We start from the raw sequence: 20992 nt of genomic DNA, 5'->3' as shown, positions 1-20992 counted from the left end.
TCACTTATACAAACAAGCATACTCACTGACTCACCCACATATGCGCCTGGCTTTCTAACCCATATAAAAGCATGTGCTTGGAGTCATACAGCTTGGCTTTCTCTCTCTAGCTGCAACCCCTCCTCATTCTACTCTCCCTCTCATCTCCACTCCTACGCTTCAGCTTCAGCCTCACTCACATGTTCTTCTCTTCTATACAACCAGGATCTCTCCATATTTCTCTCTTTCCATCGCTCTCTCTCACACTCTTGCTCTCTCTCTCTATAGCTCTTTCTCTCTCTGTCTCCATCTCTCTCGGCTGTCTCCCTATCTCTATTGAACTCTCTCTCTCTCCCTCTCTCTCTTTCTCTCTCTCTGTGCATCCACTCTTCTCAGCATCCACATTAGTAACCACCAGAGTAAAAAATAGAGAGAGGAAGATAGATAAGAACTGTTCCGGACTCCAGCAATGGCCCCTAAAAGAGAACCGTCCATTAAGAAGTCTCCATCGCCTGTGGCCCAGCAGCCCAGACTGGGTCCTCCTTTCCCCTGCCTGCCCTCAGCTAACCCTGCCCAGCCAAGGTCAGCTCCAGAGCAGAGACCCAGGATGCTGCGACCCTCTGACTCTCCATTTGACCCCAGCACCATGGAGGTGAGTGGAGCTGCCACAGCACCCAGCTCTCTCTCTCTCTCTCTGTGCGTGTGTGTGTGTGTGTGTGTGTGTGTGTGTGTGTGTGTGTGTGTGTGTGTGTGTGTGTGTGTGTGTGTGTGTGTGTGTGTGTGTGTGTGCGTGTGCGTGTGCGTGTGCGTGTGTGCACAGCATTGTCAGGGCTAATGTGGGACGCAGGCTTAAAAATACAATGATGACTAATATGGCTATAATAGGGCGTACTGAAAATAACCCAATGTTCCATTTTATAATAGACTGAAATGTAGGCAGAGTGATAGTCTGTCTATATCTTGAGAAAATGTTGAAAAAAATGTAATTTACTACTATTGTTTTGTCATAGGAAATGTTATAGCTACAAAGCATCGCAAATGATGTTTCTCAATATCATGATGTGCTTACAAAACAGATGACACAAATCCTCTTTCAAATCCTCTTCCAATTGTTTAATCAGAGACTAATAGGAACCAAACTACCAGTATCGTTGTGGGATAAAGATGTGTTGAAAACTAGAGCAGTGCTATAGAAGCTGTCTTCTATTGGGAGGGAAAGTTACCACCTCATTTCTCTCCAGGAGAGATATAACCTTGAACCTTCCGCATTTTCATATGTACAGTACCAGTCAAGAGTTTGGACACACCTACTCATTCAAGGGTTTTTCTTTATTTGTTACTATTTTTCTACATTGTAGAATATTTGAGAAGACATGAAAACTATGATATAACACATATGGAATCATGTAGTATGCAAAAAAGTGTTCAACAAATCAAAATGTATTTTAGATTTGAGATTCTTCAAAGTAGCCACCCTTTGCCTTGATGACAGCTTTGCACACTCTTGGCATTCTGTCAAACAGTTTCATGAGGAATGCTATTCCAACAGCCTTGAAGGAGTTACCACATATGCTGAGCACTTGTTGGCTGCTTTTCCTTCACTCTGCAGTCCAACTCATCCAAAACCATCTCAATTGGGTTGAGGTCAGGTGATTGTGGAGGCCAGGTCATCTGATGCAGCACTCCATCACTCACCTTCTTGGTCAAATTGCCCTTACACACCCTGGAGGTGTTTTTTGGGTCATAGTCCCACTGAGCGCAAACCAGATGGGATGGTGTATTCGTGCAGAATGCTGTCGTAGCCATGCTGGTTAAGTGTGCCTTGAATTCAAAATAAATCATAGTCAGTGTCACCAGCAAAGCACCCCCACACATCACACCTCCTCCTTCATGCTTCACGGCGGGAACCATACATGTGGAGATCATCCGTTCACCTGCTCTGCGTTTCACAAAGACACGGCGGTTGGAACCAAAAATCTCAAATTTGGACTCATCAGACCAAAGGACAGATTTCCACCGGTCTAATGTCCATTGCTCGTGTTTCTTGGCCCAAGCAAGTCTCTTCTTCTTATCGGTGTCCTTTAGTAGTGGTTTCTTTGCAGCAAAATTTGACCATGAAGGCCTGATTCATGAAGTCTCCTCTGAACAGTTGATGTTGAGATGTGTCTGTTACTTGAACTCTGTGAAGCATTTATTTGGGCTGAAATCTGAGGTGCAGTTAACTCTAATGAACTTATCCTCCGCAGCAGAGGTAACTCTGGGTCTTTCTTTCCTATGGCGGTCCTCATGAGAGTCAGTTTCATCATATCGCTTGATGGTTGTTGCAACTTCACTTGAAGAAACTTTCAAAGTTCTTTAAATGTTCCAGATTGACCGACCTTCATGTCTTAAAGTAATGATGGACTGTTGTTTCTCTTTGCTTATTTGAGCTGTTCTTGCCATAATTTGGACTTGGTCTTTTACCAAATAGTGTTATCTTCTGTATACTATCCCTACCACGTCACAACACAACTGATTAGCTCAAATGCATAAAGAAGTATAGGAATTCCACAAATTAACTTTTAACAAGGCACATCTGTTAATTGAAATGAATTCCAGGTGACTACCTCATGGTTGAGAGAATGCCAAGAGTGTGCAAAACTGTCATCAAGGCAAAGGGTGGCTACTTTGAAGAATCTAAAATCTAAAATATATTTTGATTTGTTTAACACTTTTTTGGTTACTACATGATTCCATATGTGTTATTTCATAGTTTGATGTCTTCACTATTATTCTACACTGTAGAACATTTTTTAAATAAAGAAAAACTCTGGAATTAGTAGTTGTGTCCAAACTTTTGACTGGTACTGTACATCCTGAGATGAAGATTATAAAAAGGGTTGGTTAGAAATGTAAAATCACAGAGACAATCACAATTGGTAGGGCTATATTCAGTCACCCACAATAGCACTGTCACTCTGTTGTGAAACGTGCATAGCTTCGCTCTCATCAATGCTACTTACTTTGCTATAGAATTAGTCAGTGCTTGACTTGGACTGATACAGGTGCCAGTACTCATTTTGGGTGCCTGTGCTGTTTATATTAAGGTGCAGGAGCTCCACTACTTTTGAGCCAATATTCAATTATAGGAACAGGAGCTCAAGCAGCAGAAAATGTGAGGTTTTGGTACTCAGCTCCGGTGAGATTCTGCCCAAGTCAATCACTGGAATTAGTGCTCTGCAGCATGTGTCTGTGTTGCAAGAGTTTATAAAGGGGTCAACAAACCCCTAGACTGTATACACCCCGTGGCACTTCATCCACACTGATCAGAGAATTAGACAGGTTGTGGCCCACATACCTGGCCGACTAGGTAAGCAGCTCAATGAGCTAATTGATGGACCTAAGGAATCCAACACCATTTTTGTCACAGACCAAAATTGAACACAACAGTAGTCTAGCTAGGCCTATAACAGTTTCTAACAGTGTTACCATGGACAGGCCACTTCAACGCTGCGCTGTCCATGGTTATGCGCACAGCACAGATGCGGCACAGAATTTTGAAGCGCAAATCAACTCTGCTGGGGCTGTGCTAGTGCTATGGTGCTTTCAAGACTGGGAACTCGGATAAATAAAAGGTCAAATCAATACGTCAGTGCTCTTCACGACGGAAAGTGGGAGTGCTAGAAAGAGGGATTCCGAGTTGGTTTACCGTTCCAAACTATTTTTCCAAGTCGAAGATCGTTTGTTTCCGAGTTCCCAGTTGTCTTGAATACACTGATGTCGGAAGTCGGAGACCTTCGAGTTCCGAGTTCCCAGTGGTTTTGAACGCGGCATTAGTTGATCTTTCCCTCCCCTCCGACCTGTCACGGTCCTCCACCTCCCTACATATTCGACACACTCGAACATCTACAGATATGGTTGGTTCTTCAATAACCTGGATTAAATAGTTAGCTATCTAGCTAGCTACTCGAAATGGTATTCTTATTTCGGAATTGTGTGTCGAACTAGATAACAAGTTGCTAACTTTATTTGCTAGCTAGCCAGTTTGATTGAGCAGAGGCAGCAAGTTAGCGTTATCGTAGCTAGCCAAGGCTAGCTACTTAGCTACTTGCCATTACTGTATAGTAGTAACCCTAGCTCGTTGATATACATTGTCATACCAGTAACTGTAATTGCCACTGTCTCCAAATGTCCCTTAGATGTTAGTATTTTTCTTACTGACTAGTAGCTAGTTCCTAACTAGGTAAGGGTGTGATAGAAAGTTGTCTGTCAAGTTAGCTAACTTTAGTTAGCTGGGCTAACTAGCCAACCACTGGTCCTTGCCCACAGGGTTGAGCAACATCATAGCTAACTTAATCTTTCTTTGAACAGTCCGACTTTTCAGAAGATCAAATCATGGGTGAGTTACAAACTAGTTCACTAGATTAGCTAGCTAATTTCCCCAAACTTTAACTATACCAACTCTTGCATGCTGCCATCCTCAACTCAGACAGATGCCACTTTAATTTTATTCCTTGCTCGTCTGACTTTTTCATATGCTTTATGCCTCTGTCATTCCTCTATTGTAGCAAAGTTACCACTATTTCCTTTCTGTCCTCGGTGTGTTTTCTCAAACTCCATATGCAACTGATTGTTCTTTCCAGATTGAGTTTAACCTGGATCAAATACACGGTGAGTTATTGGTGAAGGACCCTAACATTTGGCCCTTAAGTCTGGGACCTTAATCTAACAGTGTTGAAAGGCATGTTGTTGGTCTGGTACCGTTTCTGAAGGTTGTGGTAGGCACACCATGGATGTTAGCCTACAAGTACAGTGTCACTGGTATATTTCAAGACACTCAGTGAGCTTAGCCTGTTGTGTCATGTCTATTTCCTGTTTTTTCCCCCCCTTGTCAATAGTTGGGAATAAACTAGCTATAAGCAGACTTTCTATCTATGTTAGTAAGCTCAGGTCTAGTATGTGAGGTAGTAATCGACGCCTCGTGTGTGTGTGTGTGTTGGTGCTTATCTATAGACAGAGAATCCACCTTTTGCATACCATATACTAGTTAGTAGTGTGTTTGCATCAAACTGCATGCATTCCCAATTGTACCATTCCCATGTACCACAAACATTTCCATGCTATCTTAACTAGCTTGTCATCTCCCCTGGAGTGTTACCTTTCCTTTTGTGAAGTTAGAAACAGACTAGTAGATTGGTCTTCTCTCTCCTCCCTGGCTTGTTTAATCATTGTTAGCATAATACAGCTCTCCCTCCCACTCTCCTCCACTACCTTTATATGGTGTTGGGAAATGGAACTCAGCGGGCCAGGAGTGAAGAGGCTGGCACATTCCTGAGAACAGGAAAAAGTTCCACAACATACCAGTGTTGTCTGCCTCCTAGGGTTCTGAAGGGATATTCCATAGACCTACTCTGAAGGGATATCCCATAGACCTACCCTGAAGGGATATTCCATAGACCTACCCTGAAGGGATATTCCATAGACCTACCCTGAAGGGATATTCCATAGACCTACCCTGAAGGGATATTCCATAGACCTACCCTGAAGGGATATTCCATAGACCTACCCTGAAGGGATATTCCATAGACCTACCCTGAAGGGATATTCCATAGACCTACCCTGAAGGGATATTCCATAGACCTACCCTGAAGGGATATTCCATAGACCTACCCTGAAGGGATATTCCATAGACCTACCCTGAAGGGATATTCCATAGACCTACCCTGAAGGGATATTCCATAGACCTACCCTGAAGGGATATTCCATAGACCTACCCTGAAGGGATATTCCATAGACCTACCCTGAAGGGATATTCCATAGACCTACCCTGAAGGGATATTCCATAGACCTACCCTGAAGGGATATCCCATAGACCTACTCTGAAGGGATATCCCATAGACCTACTCTGAAGGGATATCCCATAGACCTACTCTGAAGGGATATTCCATAGACCTACCCTGAAGGGATATTCCATAGACCTACCCTGAAGGGATATTCCATAGACCTACCCTGAAGGGATATTCCATAGACCTACCCTGAAGGGATATTCCATAGACCTACCCTGAAGGGATATTCCATAGACCTACCCTGAAGGGATATTCCATAGACCTACCCTGAAGGGATATTCCATAGACCTACCCTGAAGGGATATTCCATAGACCTACTCTGAAGGGATATTCCATAGACCTACCCTGAAGGGATATTCCATAGACCTACCCTGAAGGGATATTCCATAGACCTACCCTGAAGGGATATTCCATAGACCTACTCCGAAGGGTTGTGGTCAATTCCATTTAAATTCAGTTCATTTGGGAGGTAGGCTATATTGAAGTGTATAATTTTTTAATGGAATGCCATTTGAGATGGTGCCCCCCCCCCAACCCATCTATGTCCCTGAACTCAATTAACCTTAACAATAGACCCAATTATCCTGGGTAGACACATTTACATTAATGTAAAGTGACGTGTGTGTGTGTGTGTGTGCTAGCTAACCAGTTATTTTAGCTAAAACTATGTGAAGTGATACACATGATCAGTTGTTGGGTCATAGATTTTCTTTTGTACCATTCAATCTATCTCATACTTCAGCAGTTTCCAACGTGTTTGCTGTTTTTCCCCTCTTAGTCATTTTAACATCTTTTATACACTCACTCATTTCTTTTCCCCTCCAATCCTCACCTCTCTCTCATTAGAGAAGATGATCCAATGACCCTCCATTGGCCTTCCTCCAATGAGCTTTGAGAGGGAGGTGAGGCATTGAGGAAAAGGGATGGTCTTACAGACAGACTTTCTGTCCCTCCTCCAGAGTTTAAGGAGGCCTTCCTCCTCTTCGACAGAACCGGTGATGGAAAGATCAGCTACAGTCAGTGTGGTGATGTCATGAGGGCGTTGGGACAGAATCCTGTCAACTCTGAGGTCCTCAAGGTCCTGGGCAACCCCAAGGCTGAAGGTGAGGGTGAGATACAAGTAGGCTTGGGTGGTATACCGTGTACCGTTGAAACAATTTATTTGAAGTTTTTCAAAACATTTAACTATTTGTAGCTACTTTTTAAGTAAATACCTGTAGTTAGGAGATAATGCAGATTGCGTTCTCCATTTCCCCCATCACATTATTTTACATTATGAAGCTTACCGTAGTTCCCCAGAACAGTTGAGCCAGTCACGTGTTTGTTGGTAAATGGCACAACGGGAGAAAGCGGGTAGCAGGTGAGTCCAGTTGTGTATTGACAAGGGTTGCTTTTATATTGAAAGTCAAGTGTTTTTTTTTTCTTCAATAGAGTGATCAGGGACGTATAACCATAGTTTTCCTTCACAGAAGAAGATACATTAGTGCAACACATTTGGCAGAAAATAGCTTCATTGTCATCAGATTACAACAAAGTGTAGCGCTATTCGGCTAGCAGCCACACACGTAAATTAGCTTACAATGAAAAAGCAAGGTATTTTTTGGGCAAAAACTATGCGTTGCCATCATATTTCTGTTTATCTTAAACTACAACTACATTACTTATTGTTTTTGCTTAAAGTTCATCTTGCATTTTACTGGAGAAAAGTAGACTGGCTACACAGAGAAAAGTAGAATGCCCTTTGGTAAATTCTCATCCGATTGAAGAAGTGCAATTGAAGCACAAAATTTGTCTGATGCCGAACAGAAATTGCAATAAGCATTTTTATATCTGCGTTTTAAAAACACAGCAAGATATTTCTTATGCGTCTTTTTTTCTGTGTGAAAAACTAAGAAATTTGCGTTAAACTTGCGTTAACTTGCTTGTTCAACCGGTTGTCAGGCAGGTTGAACGTACTGCCAAATTCTCTAAAATGACGTTGGAGGCGGCTTATGGTAGAGAAATTAACGTTAAATTCTCTGGCAACAGATCTAGTGGACATTCTTGCAATCAGCATGCCAATTGCAAGCTCCCTCAAAATCTGAGAAATCTGTATTCTTTTATTGTCCCCAGCACAAGGTGCACATGTGTAATGATCATGCTGTTTAATCAGCTTCTTAATCCATTCACCTGACAAGTGTGGCATATCTTGGCAAAGGAGAAATGCTCACTAACAGGGATGTAAACCAATTTGAGCACAATAAGCTTTTTGTGCATACGAAACATTTCTGGCATTTTTATTTCAGCTCATGAAACATGGGACCAACACTTTTTACATGTTGCGTTTTATATTTTTGTTAAGTATATTTTATTCTGTATCCTACTGATTGCACCGATGCATCCCTGAGAATCTCAAATCATATAATTTGCTTTTACAAGAATGAGAAACAGGAAGTGTTTTTAGGTTGTGCTTTCTAAGACGTCTACATGAGTTAGTTTATACAGCCATCCTTTACCGGCCCCTATATGTCTTTACCAGAACTTGTTTGGATTTGGGTTCTTCCAATTTTCACAAGCAAGGGCCTTATAAGGTGCCAAAATCCACTGACCACCTTTGTCCAGCGATGACTCATGGGTTAAAAGGGTTGTGAGGTGTATACCCGTGTTCAATTCATCCATTTCCTCCATTTAAACTTTTCCAGAGATGAACCACAAGATGCTTGACTTTGAGCAGTTCCTGCCTATGCTGCAGGCCATCGCTAAGAATAAGGACCAGGGCTCCTTTGAGGATTTCGTTGAGGGACTGCGTGTCTTCGATAAGGAGGGCAACGGGACTGTAATGGGGGCAGAGTTACGGCACGTCCTCACCACGCTAGGTTAGTTACATTCTTTTACTCTGTCAGATCTGAGGGAAAGGTATTTTAAGAATGTGTGTTTTTATCCACAAGATTTAAATCACTGATCAAAATAATGTAATTTGGAAATTGACTCTAAATATAAAAATGATTGCCAAAATATACTGCAAGGTGTATATATATTTTCAAACCGAAAACCACTAAACATGAGGCTCTTGAACAGTGTCTTCTGTAGCTCAGTTGTCAGAGCATGGCTCTTACAATGCCATAATAGTGGGTTTGATTCCCTGCACCACCCATACGTAAAAAATGTATGCGCTCATGACTGCAAGTCCCTTTGGATAAAATCGGCTGCTAAATGTCATATACACTATATATACAAAAGTATGGACACACACCTTCAAATTAGTAGATTTGGCTATTTCAGCCACACCTGTTGCTGACAGGTGTATAAAATTGAGCACACAGCCATGCAATCTCCATAGACAAACATTGGCAGTAGAATGGCCTTACTGTAGAGCTCAGTTGACATTCAACGTGGCACTGTCATACGATGCCACCTTTCCAACAACTCAAATTTCTGCCCTGCTAGAACTGCCACAGTCAACTGTAAGTGCTGTTATTTTGAAGTGAAAATGTCTAGGAGCAACAACGGCTCAGCCGCGAAGTGGTAGGCCACACAAGCTCACAGAATGGGACCGCTGAAGCACGTGGTGCGTAAAAAATCCTCTGTACTCACTACCCAGTTCCAAACTGCCTCTGGAAGCAACGTCAGCACAATAACTGTTTGTCGAGAGCTTCATGAAATGGGTTTCCATGGCCAAGCAGCCACACACAAGCTTAAGATCACCATGCGCAATGCCAAGTGTCGACTGGAGTGGCTTAAAGCTTGTCGCCATTGGACTCTGGATCAGTGGAAACGGGTTCTCTGGAGTGATGAATCACTCTTCACCATCTGGCAGTCTGACAGACTAATTCTTGTTTGGCGGATGCCAGGAAACCGCTACCTGCCCCAATGCATGTTGCCAACTGTGAAGTTTGGTGGAGTAGGAATAATGGTCTGGGGCTGTTTTTCATGGTTTGGGCTAGTCCCCTTAGTTCCAGTGAAGGGAAATCTTAACGCTACAGCATACAATGACATTCTAGACAATTCTGTGCTTCCAACTTTGTGGGAACAATTTAGGAAAGGCCCTTTCCTGTTTCAGCATGACAATGCCCCCATGCACAAAGCTTGAGCCATACATAAATAGTTGACTGGCCAGCACAGAGCCCAGACCTCAACCCCATTGAACACCTTTGGGATGAATTGGAACGCTGACTGCGAGCCAGGCCTCATTGCCCAACGTCAGTGTCCGACCTGACTAATGCTCATGTGGCTGAATGGAAGCAAGTCCTCTCAGCAATGTTCCAACATCTAGTGGAAAGCCTTCCCAGAAGAGTGAAGGCAGCAAAGGGGGGACCAACTCCATATTAATGCCCGTGATTTTGGAATGAGATGTTTGTCGAGCAGGTGTCCACATACTTTTGGTCATGTAGTGTATATTTTCCCTGCTTTTATAACTGTCTTTCAGGGGAGAAGATGACGGAGGAGGAGGTAGAGACACTTCTTACTGGACACGAGGACGCTAATGGCTGTATCAACTATGAAGGTGAGAGGGAAAGAGTAAAAACAGAATGATGGATGGAGATAGGAGACAACAGGATGGGCTATAACTGGACTAGGTTCATGTGACGTAATGATCCCACCACCCTAAACCCTTACACCACCACCACTACTACACCTCTTCAGTAAGTAACACCTAAGTGCAACCCAGGGAGCTAGCACATCTGGTTATGCAACGCTGCCCTTGCTGTGTGTGGATAGGTAATGTAGAGTACTATAAAAGCTGTCAGGGGGAGCTTGCTGGGCTACAGTGTGTACCAGAATGAAGATGCCGATGTTTTAGAGCCTGTTTAAATGCACAACTATGGAAATGTCTGCATTAACGGTTGAGTAGTCAAATACTGGTATTGTGTACTGGTGAAACAGTCGGCTGAAGACCTGGACTGAGGTGGTGATGGTACTATAATACAACACAATGTCTTGTTGGGTGATCGGACCAGAATGTGAATACAAAGAGTTTGTAACATGCTGTGTAACTTTCTCCACAGCCTTTGTTCGTCACATCATATCAGGCTGAGAGCCGGTACGGGTCAGGCTGCAGAGGGTATACCAGTTCTCTACCCAGGCTGTCCTGCTTAGCCTGCTAAACTACCCTCTAGAACATAGAACACACTGCTAAACTACCCGCTAGAACATAAAACACACTGCTAAACTACCCGCTAGGACACACTGCTAAACTACCAGCTAGAACATAGAACACACTGCTAAACTACCCGCTAGGACACACTGCTAAACTACCAGCTAGAACATAGAACACACTGCTAAACTACCCGCTAGAACATAGAACACACTGCTAAACTACCCGCTAGAACATAGAACACACTGCTAAACTACCCGCTAGAACACACTGCTAAACTACCCGCTAGAACACACTGCTAAACTACCCGCTAGAACACACTGCTAAACTACCCGCTAGAACACACTGCTAAACTACCCGCTAGAACACACTGCTAAACTACCCACTAGAACATAGAACACACTGCTAAACTACCCGCTAGAACATAGAACACACTGCTAAACTACCCGCTAGAACATAGAACACACTGCTAAACTACCCGCTAGAACATAGAACACACTGCTAAACTACCCGCTAGAACATAGAACACACTGCTAAACTACCCGCTAGAACATAGAACACACTACTAAACTACCCGCTAGAACACACTGCTAAACTACCCGCTAGAACATAGAACACACTGCTAAACTACCCGCTAGAACACACTGCTAAACTACCCGCTAGAACACACTGCTAAACTACCCGCTAGAACACACTGCTAAACTACCCGCTAGAACACACTGCTAAACTACCCGCTAGAACACACTGCTAAACTACCCACTAGAACATAGAACACACTGCTAAACTACCCGCTAGAACATAGAACACACTGCTAAACTACCCGCTAGAACATAGAACACACTGCTAAACTACGCGCTAGAACATAGAACACACTGCTAAACTACCCGCTAGAACATAGAACACACTGCTAAACTACCCGCTAGAACACACTGCTAAACTACCCGCTAGAACACACTACTAAACTACCCGCTAGAACACACTACTAAACTACCCGCTAGAACACACTACTAAACTACCCGCTAGAACACACTACTAAACTACCCGCTAGAACACACTACTAAACTACCCGCTAGAACACACTACTAAACTACCCGCTAGAACATAGAACACACTGCTAAACTACCCGCTAGAACATAGAACACACTGCTAAACTACCGCTAGAACACACTGCTAAACTACCCGCTAGAACACACTACTAAACTACCCACTAGAACATAGAACACACTGCTAAACTACCCGCTAGAACATAGAACACACTGCTAAACTACGCGCTAGAACACACTGCTAAACTACGCGCCAGAACACACTGCTAAACTACCCGCTAGAACATAGAACACACTGCTAAACTACCCGCTAGAACACACTGCTAAACTACCCGCTAGAACACACTGCTAAACTACGCGCTAGAACATAGAACACACTGCTAAACTACCCGCTAGAACATAGAACACACTGCTAAACTACCCGCTAGAACATAGAACACACTGCTAAACTACCCGCTAGAACATAGAACACACTAGCTCTTAGAAGACAGTAACCAAACGTCAGTTCTGGGTGCAAATTGTTACATGATGACCAGACCAGACACGTCGCGTGCGCGAGCATTGCAAAATAAATTTTGAAATCCGTGTTATTCAAATATTGCACCCACACTGCTCGCGCTCGCGCCAACGAGTGTCTACGATGCCAAGAGTTATAATAGAACTCCTTTCTATTTCTGACGCAGATCACACTGAAGTCCTGCCTCTCCCATCTCCTCATTGGTTTATAGAAGCAGGTACCCACGTGCCATCTCCTCATTGGTTATACCCACGTGGGTGATTGAAAGACAAAATGTTTTGCCGGTAGTCATGGTAAAAGTGTAGATGCCAATCACCATATAAGTTCAAATATGAAAAAGCCTGGAAGGAGGAGAGATGACTAGAAATGATTCGGTTGACCGTTTTATGTGTGGATTAATTGTCGGAGTAGAGGACCTTGTGCATTTCAGGTAAAATAACAACTCAATGTTTATATCCCAGGACAAATTATCTAGCAACAGCAAGCTAGCTAAATAGGACAAATTAGCTAGCAAGTGCAAGCTAACTAGCTAAATTGCCATACATGTTTAATGCTTTTCGACCTGTCCCCAAATTAATGTCATTGGTTCAGTGTTTGTTTTGATATTTTAACCTGCGTGTTGCGTTTGGTGTAGGGGGACAAAATAAATGTATGCACGATAGCGCACAATGCCGTATGCGCGCAGCCGGTTTGGGTTCCGTGTTAGTGTCACAGATCGTCTTTGCATTACTGTACCAAAGTAAGAATTTCTCTCCTGATCTAGGGTCCCTTTTGGTAGTATCAAGCTATTCAAGTTTTTTAGCCAAATAAGTAAAGCTCTTGCAGTGGGAAAGCCTGGTGAGAGCGATGTTGTGTGGTCTGAACTGGAGGTTTTCACTCATGGTGGACTGAGACTCTCTGCCCCTGGCTGCTGAGGCATGCTCATCTCTCTGTGTATGGGCAGCCCCTCTGTCTACAGAGCTAGGGGGTCTCAAGTGTGTGTCCTTGATTCCTCGCTTCCGCTCTCCTTGGACCTTCTCTTCCAATGTGTTTTGAGAATACGAGGAGAGCAGAATCAAGGAAATACAATTGAGATTTCCCCTTTTTAGAGGGATAGTTTATACAGTTGAAGTCGGAAGTTTACATACACCTTAGCCAAATACATTTCAACTCAGTTTTTCACAATTCCTGACATTTAATCCTAGTAAAAATTCCCTGTCTTAGGTCAGTTAGGATCACCACTTTATTTTAAGAATGTGAAATGTCAGAATAATAGTAGAGTGATTTTTATTTCTGCTTTTATTTCTTTCATCACATTCCCAGTGGGTCAGAAGTTTACATGCACTCAATTAGTATTTGGTAACGTTGCCTTTAAATTGTTTAACTTGGGTCAAATGTTTCGGGTAGCCTTCCACAAGCTTCCCACAATATGTTGGGTGAATATTGGCCTATTCCTCCTGACAGAGCTGGTGTAACTGAGTCAGGTTTGTAGGCCTCCTTGCTCGCACACACTTTTTCAGTTCTGCCCACACATTTTCTATGGGATTGAGGTCAGGGCTTTGTGATGGCCACTCCAATAACTTGACTTTGTTCATTTGTTTGTTTGTTAACAAGAAATTTGTGGAGTGGTTGAAAAACGAGTTTTAATGACTCCAACCTAAGTGTATGTAAACTTCCGACTTCAACTGTACATGCTGAGCAGGAGTGTTTGTTTTACTCGGTGTTCAGAGCTTGCTGGATAATGCTAATGTGATTTGACCACCTTTGCGGGACCAAAATAGGACTTGGTTTGCCGTGGAGTTTTTATGTGAAAGCCCCATTTCATACTTTACACATTATGTAATTACACCATTTTTTATAATTTTGATCATTTGGACCATGTTTCCCATAGTAGACCAGTCACTCCTGTTAACCACAGAATTACAGTGAAGCTGTAGCTAAGATCTCCCTGTACTTTAGCTCCTCCAATCAGTCTACCCCTGATCTGTGTCTTGCCTGACGACTCATCCATAATTTAATTCTGCTGCTCTATCAATCACTCCACACATTGTCTGAAACTGTCATCCTAGAAGTTTTGTGCTGATGTCAAAATGAGGGCTGTCATTTTTCCCTCTCTTGGTCTCTCCTCTCATCTCTTTCCCTCTCTGCCACAGAACTCGTCCGGATGGTCATGAGCGGTTGAAGATCAAGAAGAAACATTCCTTCCTTTGTTACTTTATTTCACCCTGTTTATTTCTGTTACATATTCAACTAGCTTCCATCCCTCTCCTCCTGCCTGCTCCCTTTGTTATCGTATTATGTCTTCACATGTCCTTTACAGTCCCACGTTCAGACCATGATGACCCAAGCTATGTTAATGGCCTGGCTCTTTCAATTAAGAATAAGGCCAACTTGCATGTAACTAGACGCTTGTGTGCTGCTGGCGTGACCTGCAATAACATTCCCAGATACAAACAATTCAATCTATAGCAATACATGGCTTGGCTGAGTCAGTGGGAAGGGACTGTGTTGTGGTGGTGGGTGACCAATTACCTGTTATTGTCTAAGACTTAGCCTGGGTCCCAGACCTGTATGTGCCGTCTTGCCAACTCTGTCATTGGCATGACATTGACAGCAATGTAGTTGGCAGGACAGCACAAAGTGATCTGAGACCAGGCTAGCGAAGACTTGCGTTGGCTGGGAATGTCTCCCTTCTATTGCTGTGCAGTTTGTTAGCCAATATGTATATGAAGCCATACAATAATGCCTATGTACAAATGCAATGAACAGTTCAGTGGATTTTTGTTTTATTCTCCCTTTATTTGTTGCAGCATTCAAATAAAATATTTTTTGAAAACTGAAAGTTGTTTTTTCTAACAAACTTTAAACTTCTAAGAGAACATGATTTGACTGGGTGAACTTAATCAGCTATGGATATTTGTGGTCAAATCATTTTACTTCCACAAATATCTGTTTTTAAAATACATTTGTCACTGAACTAGTGTTTTGTGTTCAGAAATGTGTTGCATTATATGAGGTGGACACAAGAGGGCAGTGATGTGTCTATTTTGTCAGAAAGCCACTTCATAGTTGGCACACCCTGGCAACTTGTGCTGTGTGTTTAATGATGGGCGGTAACCATACCAAAACAACTCCTTTTATTGACCAGTTCTAAGTCTGCTTTTGATTGAATAGTGGCTTAATGACTGTTCATTGTAGATGTTGGCATGCTCTAACTCAGTGGGACTAGTGTTCACTTCATGGAACACTTTTTTCTATAGTTACACAGCTGTCTTATGACCAGTGTTAGAATAATTATATAACACTCTTTAAGAGATTTCATAATGTATTTTACAACCACTTCAACATTTCTTGACACTGATTCTTATATTGAAGTTGTACAGTCCTTAATTGGTAGTCTGTATGATCCTGTATGACAGTGTTCTAGACTGGAACATGGAACTGTATGACAGTGTTCTAGACTGGAACATGGAACTGTATGACAGTGTTCTAGATTGGAACATGGAACTGTATGACAGTGTTCTAGATTGGAACATGGAACTGTATGACAGTGTTCTAGACTGGAACATGGAACTGTATGACAGTGTTCTAGATTGGAACATGGAACTCTGACAGTGTTCTAGACTGGAACATGGAACTGTATGACAGTGTTCTAGACTGGAACATGGAACTCTATGACAGTGTTCTAGACTGGAACATGGAACTGTATGACAGTGTTCTAGACTGGAACATGGAACTGTATGACAGTGTTCTAGATCGGATCATGGAACTGTATGACAGTGTTCTAGACTGGAACATGGAACTGTATGACCGTGTTCTAGATTGGAACATGGAACTGTATGACAGTGTTCTAGACTGGAACATGGAACTGTATGACAGTGTTCTAGACTGGAACATGGAACTGTATGAAAGTGGTCTAGATTGGAACATGGAACTGTATGAAAGGGGTCTAGATTGGAACATGGAACTGTATGAAAGGGGTCTAGATTGGAACATGGAACTGTATGACAGTGTTCTAGATTGGAACATGGAACTGTATGACAGTGTTCTAGACTGGAACATGGAACTGTATGAAAGTGGTCTAGATTGGAACATGGAACTGTATGAAAGGGGTCTAGATTGGAACATGGAACTGTATGAAAGGGGTCTAGATTGGAACATGGAACTGTATGAAAGGGGTCTAGATTGGAACATGGAACTGTATGAAAGGGGTCTAGATTGGAACATGGAACTGTATGAAAGGGGTCTAGATTGGAACATGGAACTGTATGAAAGGGGTCTAGATTGGAACATGGAACTGTATGAAAGGGGTCTAGATTGGAACATGGAACTGTATGAAAGGGGTCTAGATTGGAACATGGAACTGTATGAAAGGGGTCTAGATTGGAACATGGAACTGCCAAGTAGAATCCTGTATGTTATGTTACTCAGTGTGCCGAGACAGATTCCACTCCACGCTTCCTGACCTTTTCCTAATTCCCCTCACAACCAGTCACTTCTTACTCTCATTAGGTACCACCAGAGCTATCGGAGTGTGTGTGAAATGTAAGGTATCATACCCAAGTGGTGAATAGGTTGTCCTCTAATTACTGAGTGTGTGTTTACGTGCACGCGTGTGTGTGTGTTGGATGGAAGTGAAGTGTATTGATTATTTGAATCCTGCTATTTGTGGGGGTGTGTGTGATCCTCTGCATTCGACAGGGGAATCTCTAATGGCCTCAGTGCAACCTGCCTCATACCCTCCTCCACCAATTAACTTTACACTGGAATCTATCTGCTAGGACTACTGAAGAGACTAAGCAAGGGGGCTGGGCACACACACACACACGTGATCTTGGATACACACACGTTCAGATGTTTTGACATTGTGAAGCTACAAATTCAAGATTTCAATTAAATTAAACAACATTTAGACACTAACAATTAAAGTTTGTAAATCCTCCATACATATAATTCATGTAAATGGTAATTCCCCTTCATTATGAGGCTTAGGTATTGATTTAAAGTGACAAAATGATGTATGGGGCTGACTATTGATACAATTCCAGTTCAATAAACTGCTTATAATGGTGTACATTTCAACTCTTAACTAGTCACGTTTTTGACATTCACTTGTTATTCAAACCGAAATAAAGATCACTTCTGAGATAATGTGTTGGCTTGCTGTTTGTTTTGATGAACCATGTTTCCAAAGGATCTCCGTCCAACAATGTCAACAAGTGAATAGTAACCACCATTAGGGTACACTTTATGGCTATTCAGTACAGTCAGGAAAGATATTGCCACATTTTGAAATGTACATATCTTTTTTTTTTTGAGCTAGGTGTATGATCTATGACACAGATCAATATATTCTTACCTTGTAAGGCAGTGTCTTAACTAGACATATTGGAAATCCATGGAGAAACAGTCGGTCTGAAGCAGGGGCCAACCGATATGGGTTAGGTTTAAACCCTCAGCCTCTAGGTCCACACTCAGGCCATGCTGAATCCAAAATTACACCCTATTCCTTATATAGTGCACTACTTTTGACCAGAGCCAAAACTAGTGCACTATATAGGGCCATTTGGGGCACAAATCATATTCTCAATTTGACACAAATAGCCAAGACTAAGAGACAAATGGCTAGTCACTCCAATTGAATGTCAAATGAATTGAACAAGGAGGGTTCTCTCAGTGGTGGGTGTGTGCACACATACTGTGTATATACACTGAGTTTACAAAACATTAGGAACACCTGCTCTCTTAGTTTTTTGTTAATTAGGAAGGTGTCTCTAATGTTTTGTACGTTCAATGTATGTTATTTATCCTGTTAAAACAGTAGAAGGCAGAGCATCCGATCCTTTAGCTAGAGAATGTCACCCCAAGGATGTACAAAAAAGTAAAGTGAAAAAAACTTGTCTTAGCTCCAAAAGCTAATTTCACAGGCTTTAGCTCAGTGGGCTAACATGATCTTGCATCACACAATAACAAGTTTGTGACTCTCAGAATGTTGAATGGGTAGGAATGAGGATTGTGGTTGTACTGTAGGTACAGTTCACAATGTAAGTAGGAGAGACTTGGGATATGTGGTATGTTTCAATGTACCAGAGTTAAAGTGTTACTGCACCTATAATGTACATGTTCTGATATCCTTTCTTGCACACACTCTGACATGTCAACACACACATGAGGGGTTAAGAAATGCACTTGGTCATGACTGGCTCAGTAACACTCAACTCTCCAAACACATATCTATAGAAACTCAGTCCACGTCCTTTCACTTTGTTGCCCTTTCAGTGTGTGTACTGTATGTTTGTGTACGTGTGTGTCTGTTTTTGTGTGTGTTGTATTCCCCTCTGCCCCTTCCGTCCTCCCTCAGCCTCATGGTGTGATGGTGTCCTGCCTCAGTCTCATGGTGTGATGGTGTCCCCCCTCAGCCTCATGGTGTGATGGTGTCCTCCCTCAGCCTCATGGTGTGATGGTGTCCTCCCTCAGCCTCATGGTGTGATGGTGTCCTCCCTCAGCCTCATGGTGTGATGGTGTCCTCCCTCAGCCTCATGGTGTGATGGTGTCCTCCCTCAGCCTCATGGTGTGATGGTGTCCTCCCTCAGCCTCATGGTGTGATGGTGTCCTCCCTCAGCCTCATGGTGTGATGGTGTCCTTCCTCAGCCTCATGGTGTGATGGTGTCCTCCCTCAGCCTCATGGTGTGATGGTGTCCTCCCTCAGCCTCATGGTGGGATGGTGTATTCCCTCAGCCTCATGGTGTGATGGTGTCCTCCCTCAGCCTGATGGTGTGATGGTTAAAGAAGGTCAACCATCTGTGACCAGATGTGATTTACTTTGAATACTGTCTTCATTTTATTTTATTATGTTTTCATTTTTTTTATGTCCTTGTTTTTTTATAGCTGAAAATCAAGAAACAATTGATCATAAAAAACAAAACTGTCTCCATGTAGTAGAGTAAGACTGTTCTGGCCTAGATTATGAACAACAGGGAGATTTTATTTTGAAAAAGCACGGGACTTTTATTTTGAAACAGTTGGATGATGTTATTGGGACATATCACAGTGACTTAACAGTGTGAACTACTGAACTGTCGAGTGGGTCAGAGGGGGGCGAAGTGTAGCGGAAATTGAACTCTGGAAATTTGTGTTGGCTCCCAGAGCTAATGCCTTGGCTTTAACTCAGTAGGCTAACCCAGTCTTGATTCACACATTCACAACCTTTGGTCACACTCAGAATGCTCAATGGGTAGGACTGATTCTCTTAGTTAAACTGTATGTACAACAATGTACATTTACATTTTAGTCATTTAGCAGACGCTCTTATCCAGAGCGACTTACAGTAGTGAATGCATACATTTCATTAAAAAAAAATCCGTACTGGTCCCCTGTGGGAATTGAACCCACAACCCTGGCGTTGCAAACACTATGCTCTACCAACTGAGCCACACGGGACCAAGTAAGTAGACGTGACATTGAATATGCTGTATATTTTAATGTAACCTTTTGCACACCTATTCTGTACATGTTCTGAGGTCCATATTTTAACACACATGAGGGGTCAGTAAATGCACTTGGTCATAATTGTCTCAATAACACTCAACACACAAATGAAACACTTCTTCATTTGAAAAACTCCAGTCAGTGTGCTGTCATTTCTGTGTGTGTGTGTGTGTGTGTGTGTGTGTGTGTGTGTGTGTGTGTGTGTGTGTGTGTGTGTGTGTGTGTGTGTGTGTGTGTGTGTGTGTGTGTGTGTGTGTGTGTGTGTGTGAAAGAGTGAAGTTGTACGAGAGAGTGTATTAAGTATGCGTATGCATGTACTGCATGAATGTATGTACATACAGTACCAATCAAAAGTTTGGACACACCTACACATTCAATTTTTCTTTATTTTCTATATTGTAGAATAATAGTGAAGACATCATAACTATGAAACAACACATATGGAATCATGTAGTAACCAAAAAAAGTGTTAAATCAAAATATATTTTATATTTGAGATTCTTCAAAGTAGCAACCCTTTGCCTTGATGACAGCTTTGCACACTCTTGGCATTCTCTCAACCAGCTTCATTAGGTAGTCACCTGGTAGGCATTTCAATTAACAGGTGTCCATCTTTACAACAGTCCATCATTACTTTAAGACATGAAGGTCAGTCAATCCGGAACATTTAAAAAACTTTGAAAGTTTCTTCAATTGCAGTCACAAAAACCATCAAGCACTATGATGAAACTGTCTCTCATGAGGACCGCCATAGGAAAGGAAAACCGAGTTTCCTCTGCTGCAGAGGTTAAGCGCATTAGAGTTACCAGCCTCAGAATTTGCAGTCCAAATAAATGCTTCACAGAGTTCAAGTAACAGATACATCTCAACATCTCCTGTTCAGAGGAGACTCGGTGAATCAAGCCTTCATGGTCAAATTAATGAAAAGAAACACTACTAAAGAACATCAATAATAAGAAGAGACTTGCTTGGGCCAAGAAACACGAGCAATGGACATTAGAACAGTGGAAATCTGTCCTTTGGTCTAATGAGTCCAAATTTGCGATTTTTGGTTCCAAACGCCGTGTCTTTGTGAGATGCAGAGTAG

The 20992-nt window shown here is 42.4% G+C and overlaps 1 protein-coding gene across 4 annotated transcripts; it reads left to right on the top strand.

The window, feature by feature from the left end:
• Nucleotides 1-430: 430 nt before the first annotated feature.
• On the top strand, nucleotides 431-15259 carry LOC115165486 (myosin light polypeptide 6). 4 transcript variants are annotated; one of them, XM_029718643.1, is made up of 6 exons: nucleotides 431-631; nucleotides 4602-4629; nucleotides 6764-6907; nucleotides 8486-8659; nucleotides 10210-10287; nucleotides 14571-15259. In XM_029718643.1, exons 1-6 carry the CDS (start codon nucleotides 449-451, stop codon nucleotides 14597-14599), a joined length of 636 nt encoding a protein of 211 aa, XP_029574503.1. In that variant the 5' UTR covers nucleotides 431-448; the 3' UTR covers nucleotides 14600-15259. The 4 variants fall into 4 exon arrangements, with proteins under 4 accessions (XP_029574503.1, XP_029574506.1, XP_029574504.1 ...); XM_029718646.1 differs by lacking the exon at nucleotides 4602-4629 and adding an exon at nucleotides 4330-4357 and having other exon boundaries at nucleotides 434-631; XM_029718644.1 differs by lacking the exons at nucleotides 431-631; nucleotides 4602-4629 and adding exons at nucleotides 3776-3875; nucleotides 4330-4357.
• Nucleotides 15260-20992: the final 5733 nt, after the last annotated feature.

The sequence above is a fragment of the Salmo trutta genome, chromosome 28, assembly GCF_901001165.1.
Source record: "Salmo trutta chromosome 28, fSalTru1.1, whole genome shotgun sequence".
In the NCBI taxonomy this organism is placed as follows: domain Eukaryota; kingdom Metazoa; phylum Chordata; class Actinopteri; order Salmoniformes; family Salmonidae; genus Salmo; species Salmo trutta.
This window is presented reverse-complemented; position numbering and strand designations above follow the sequence as displayed.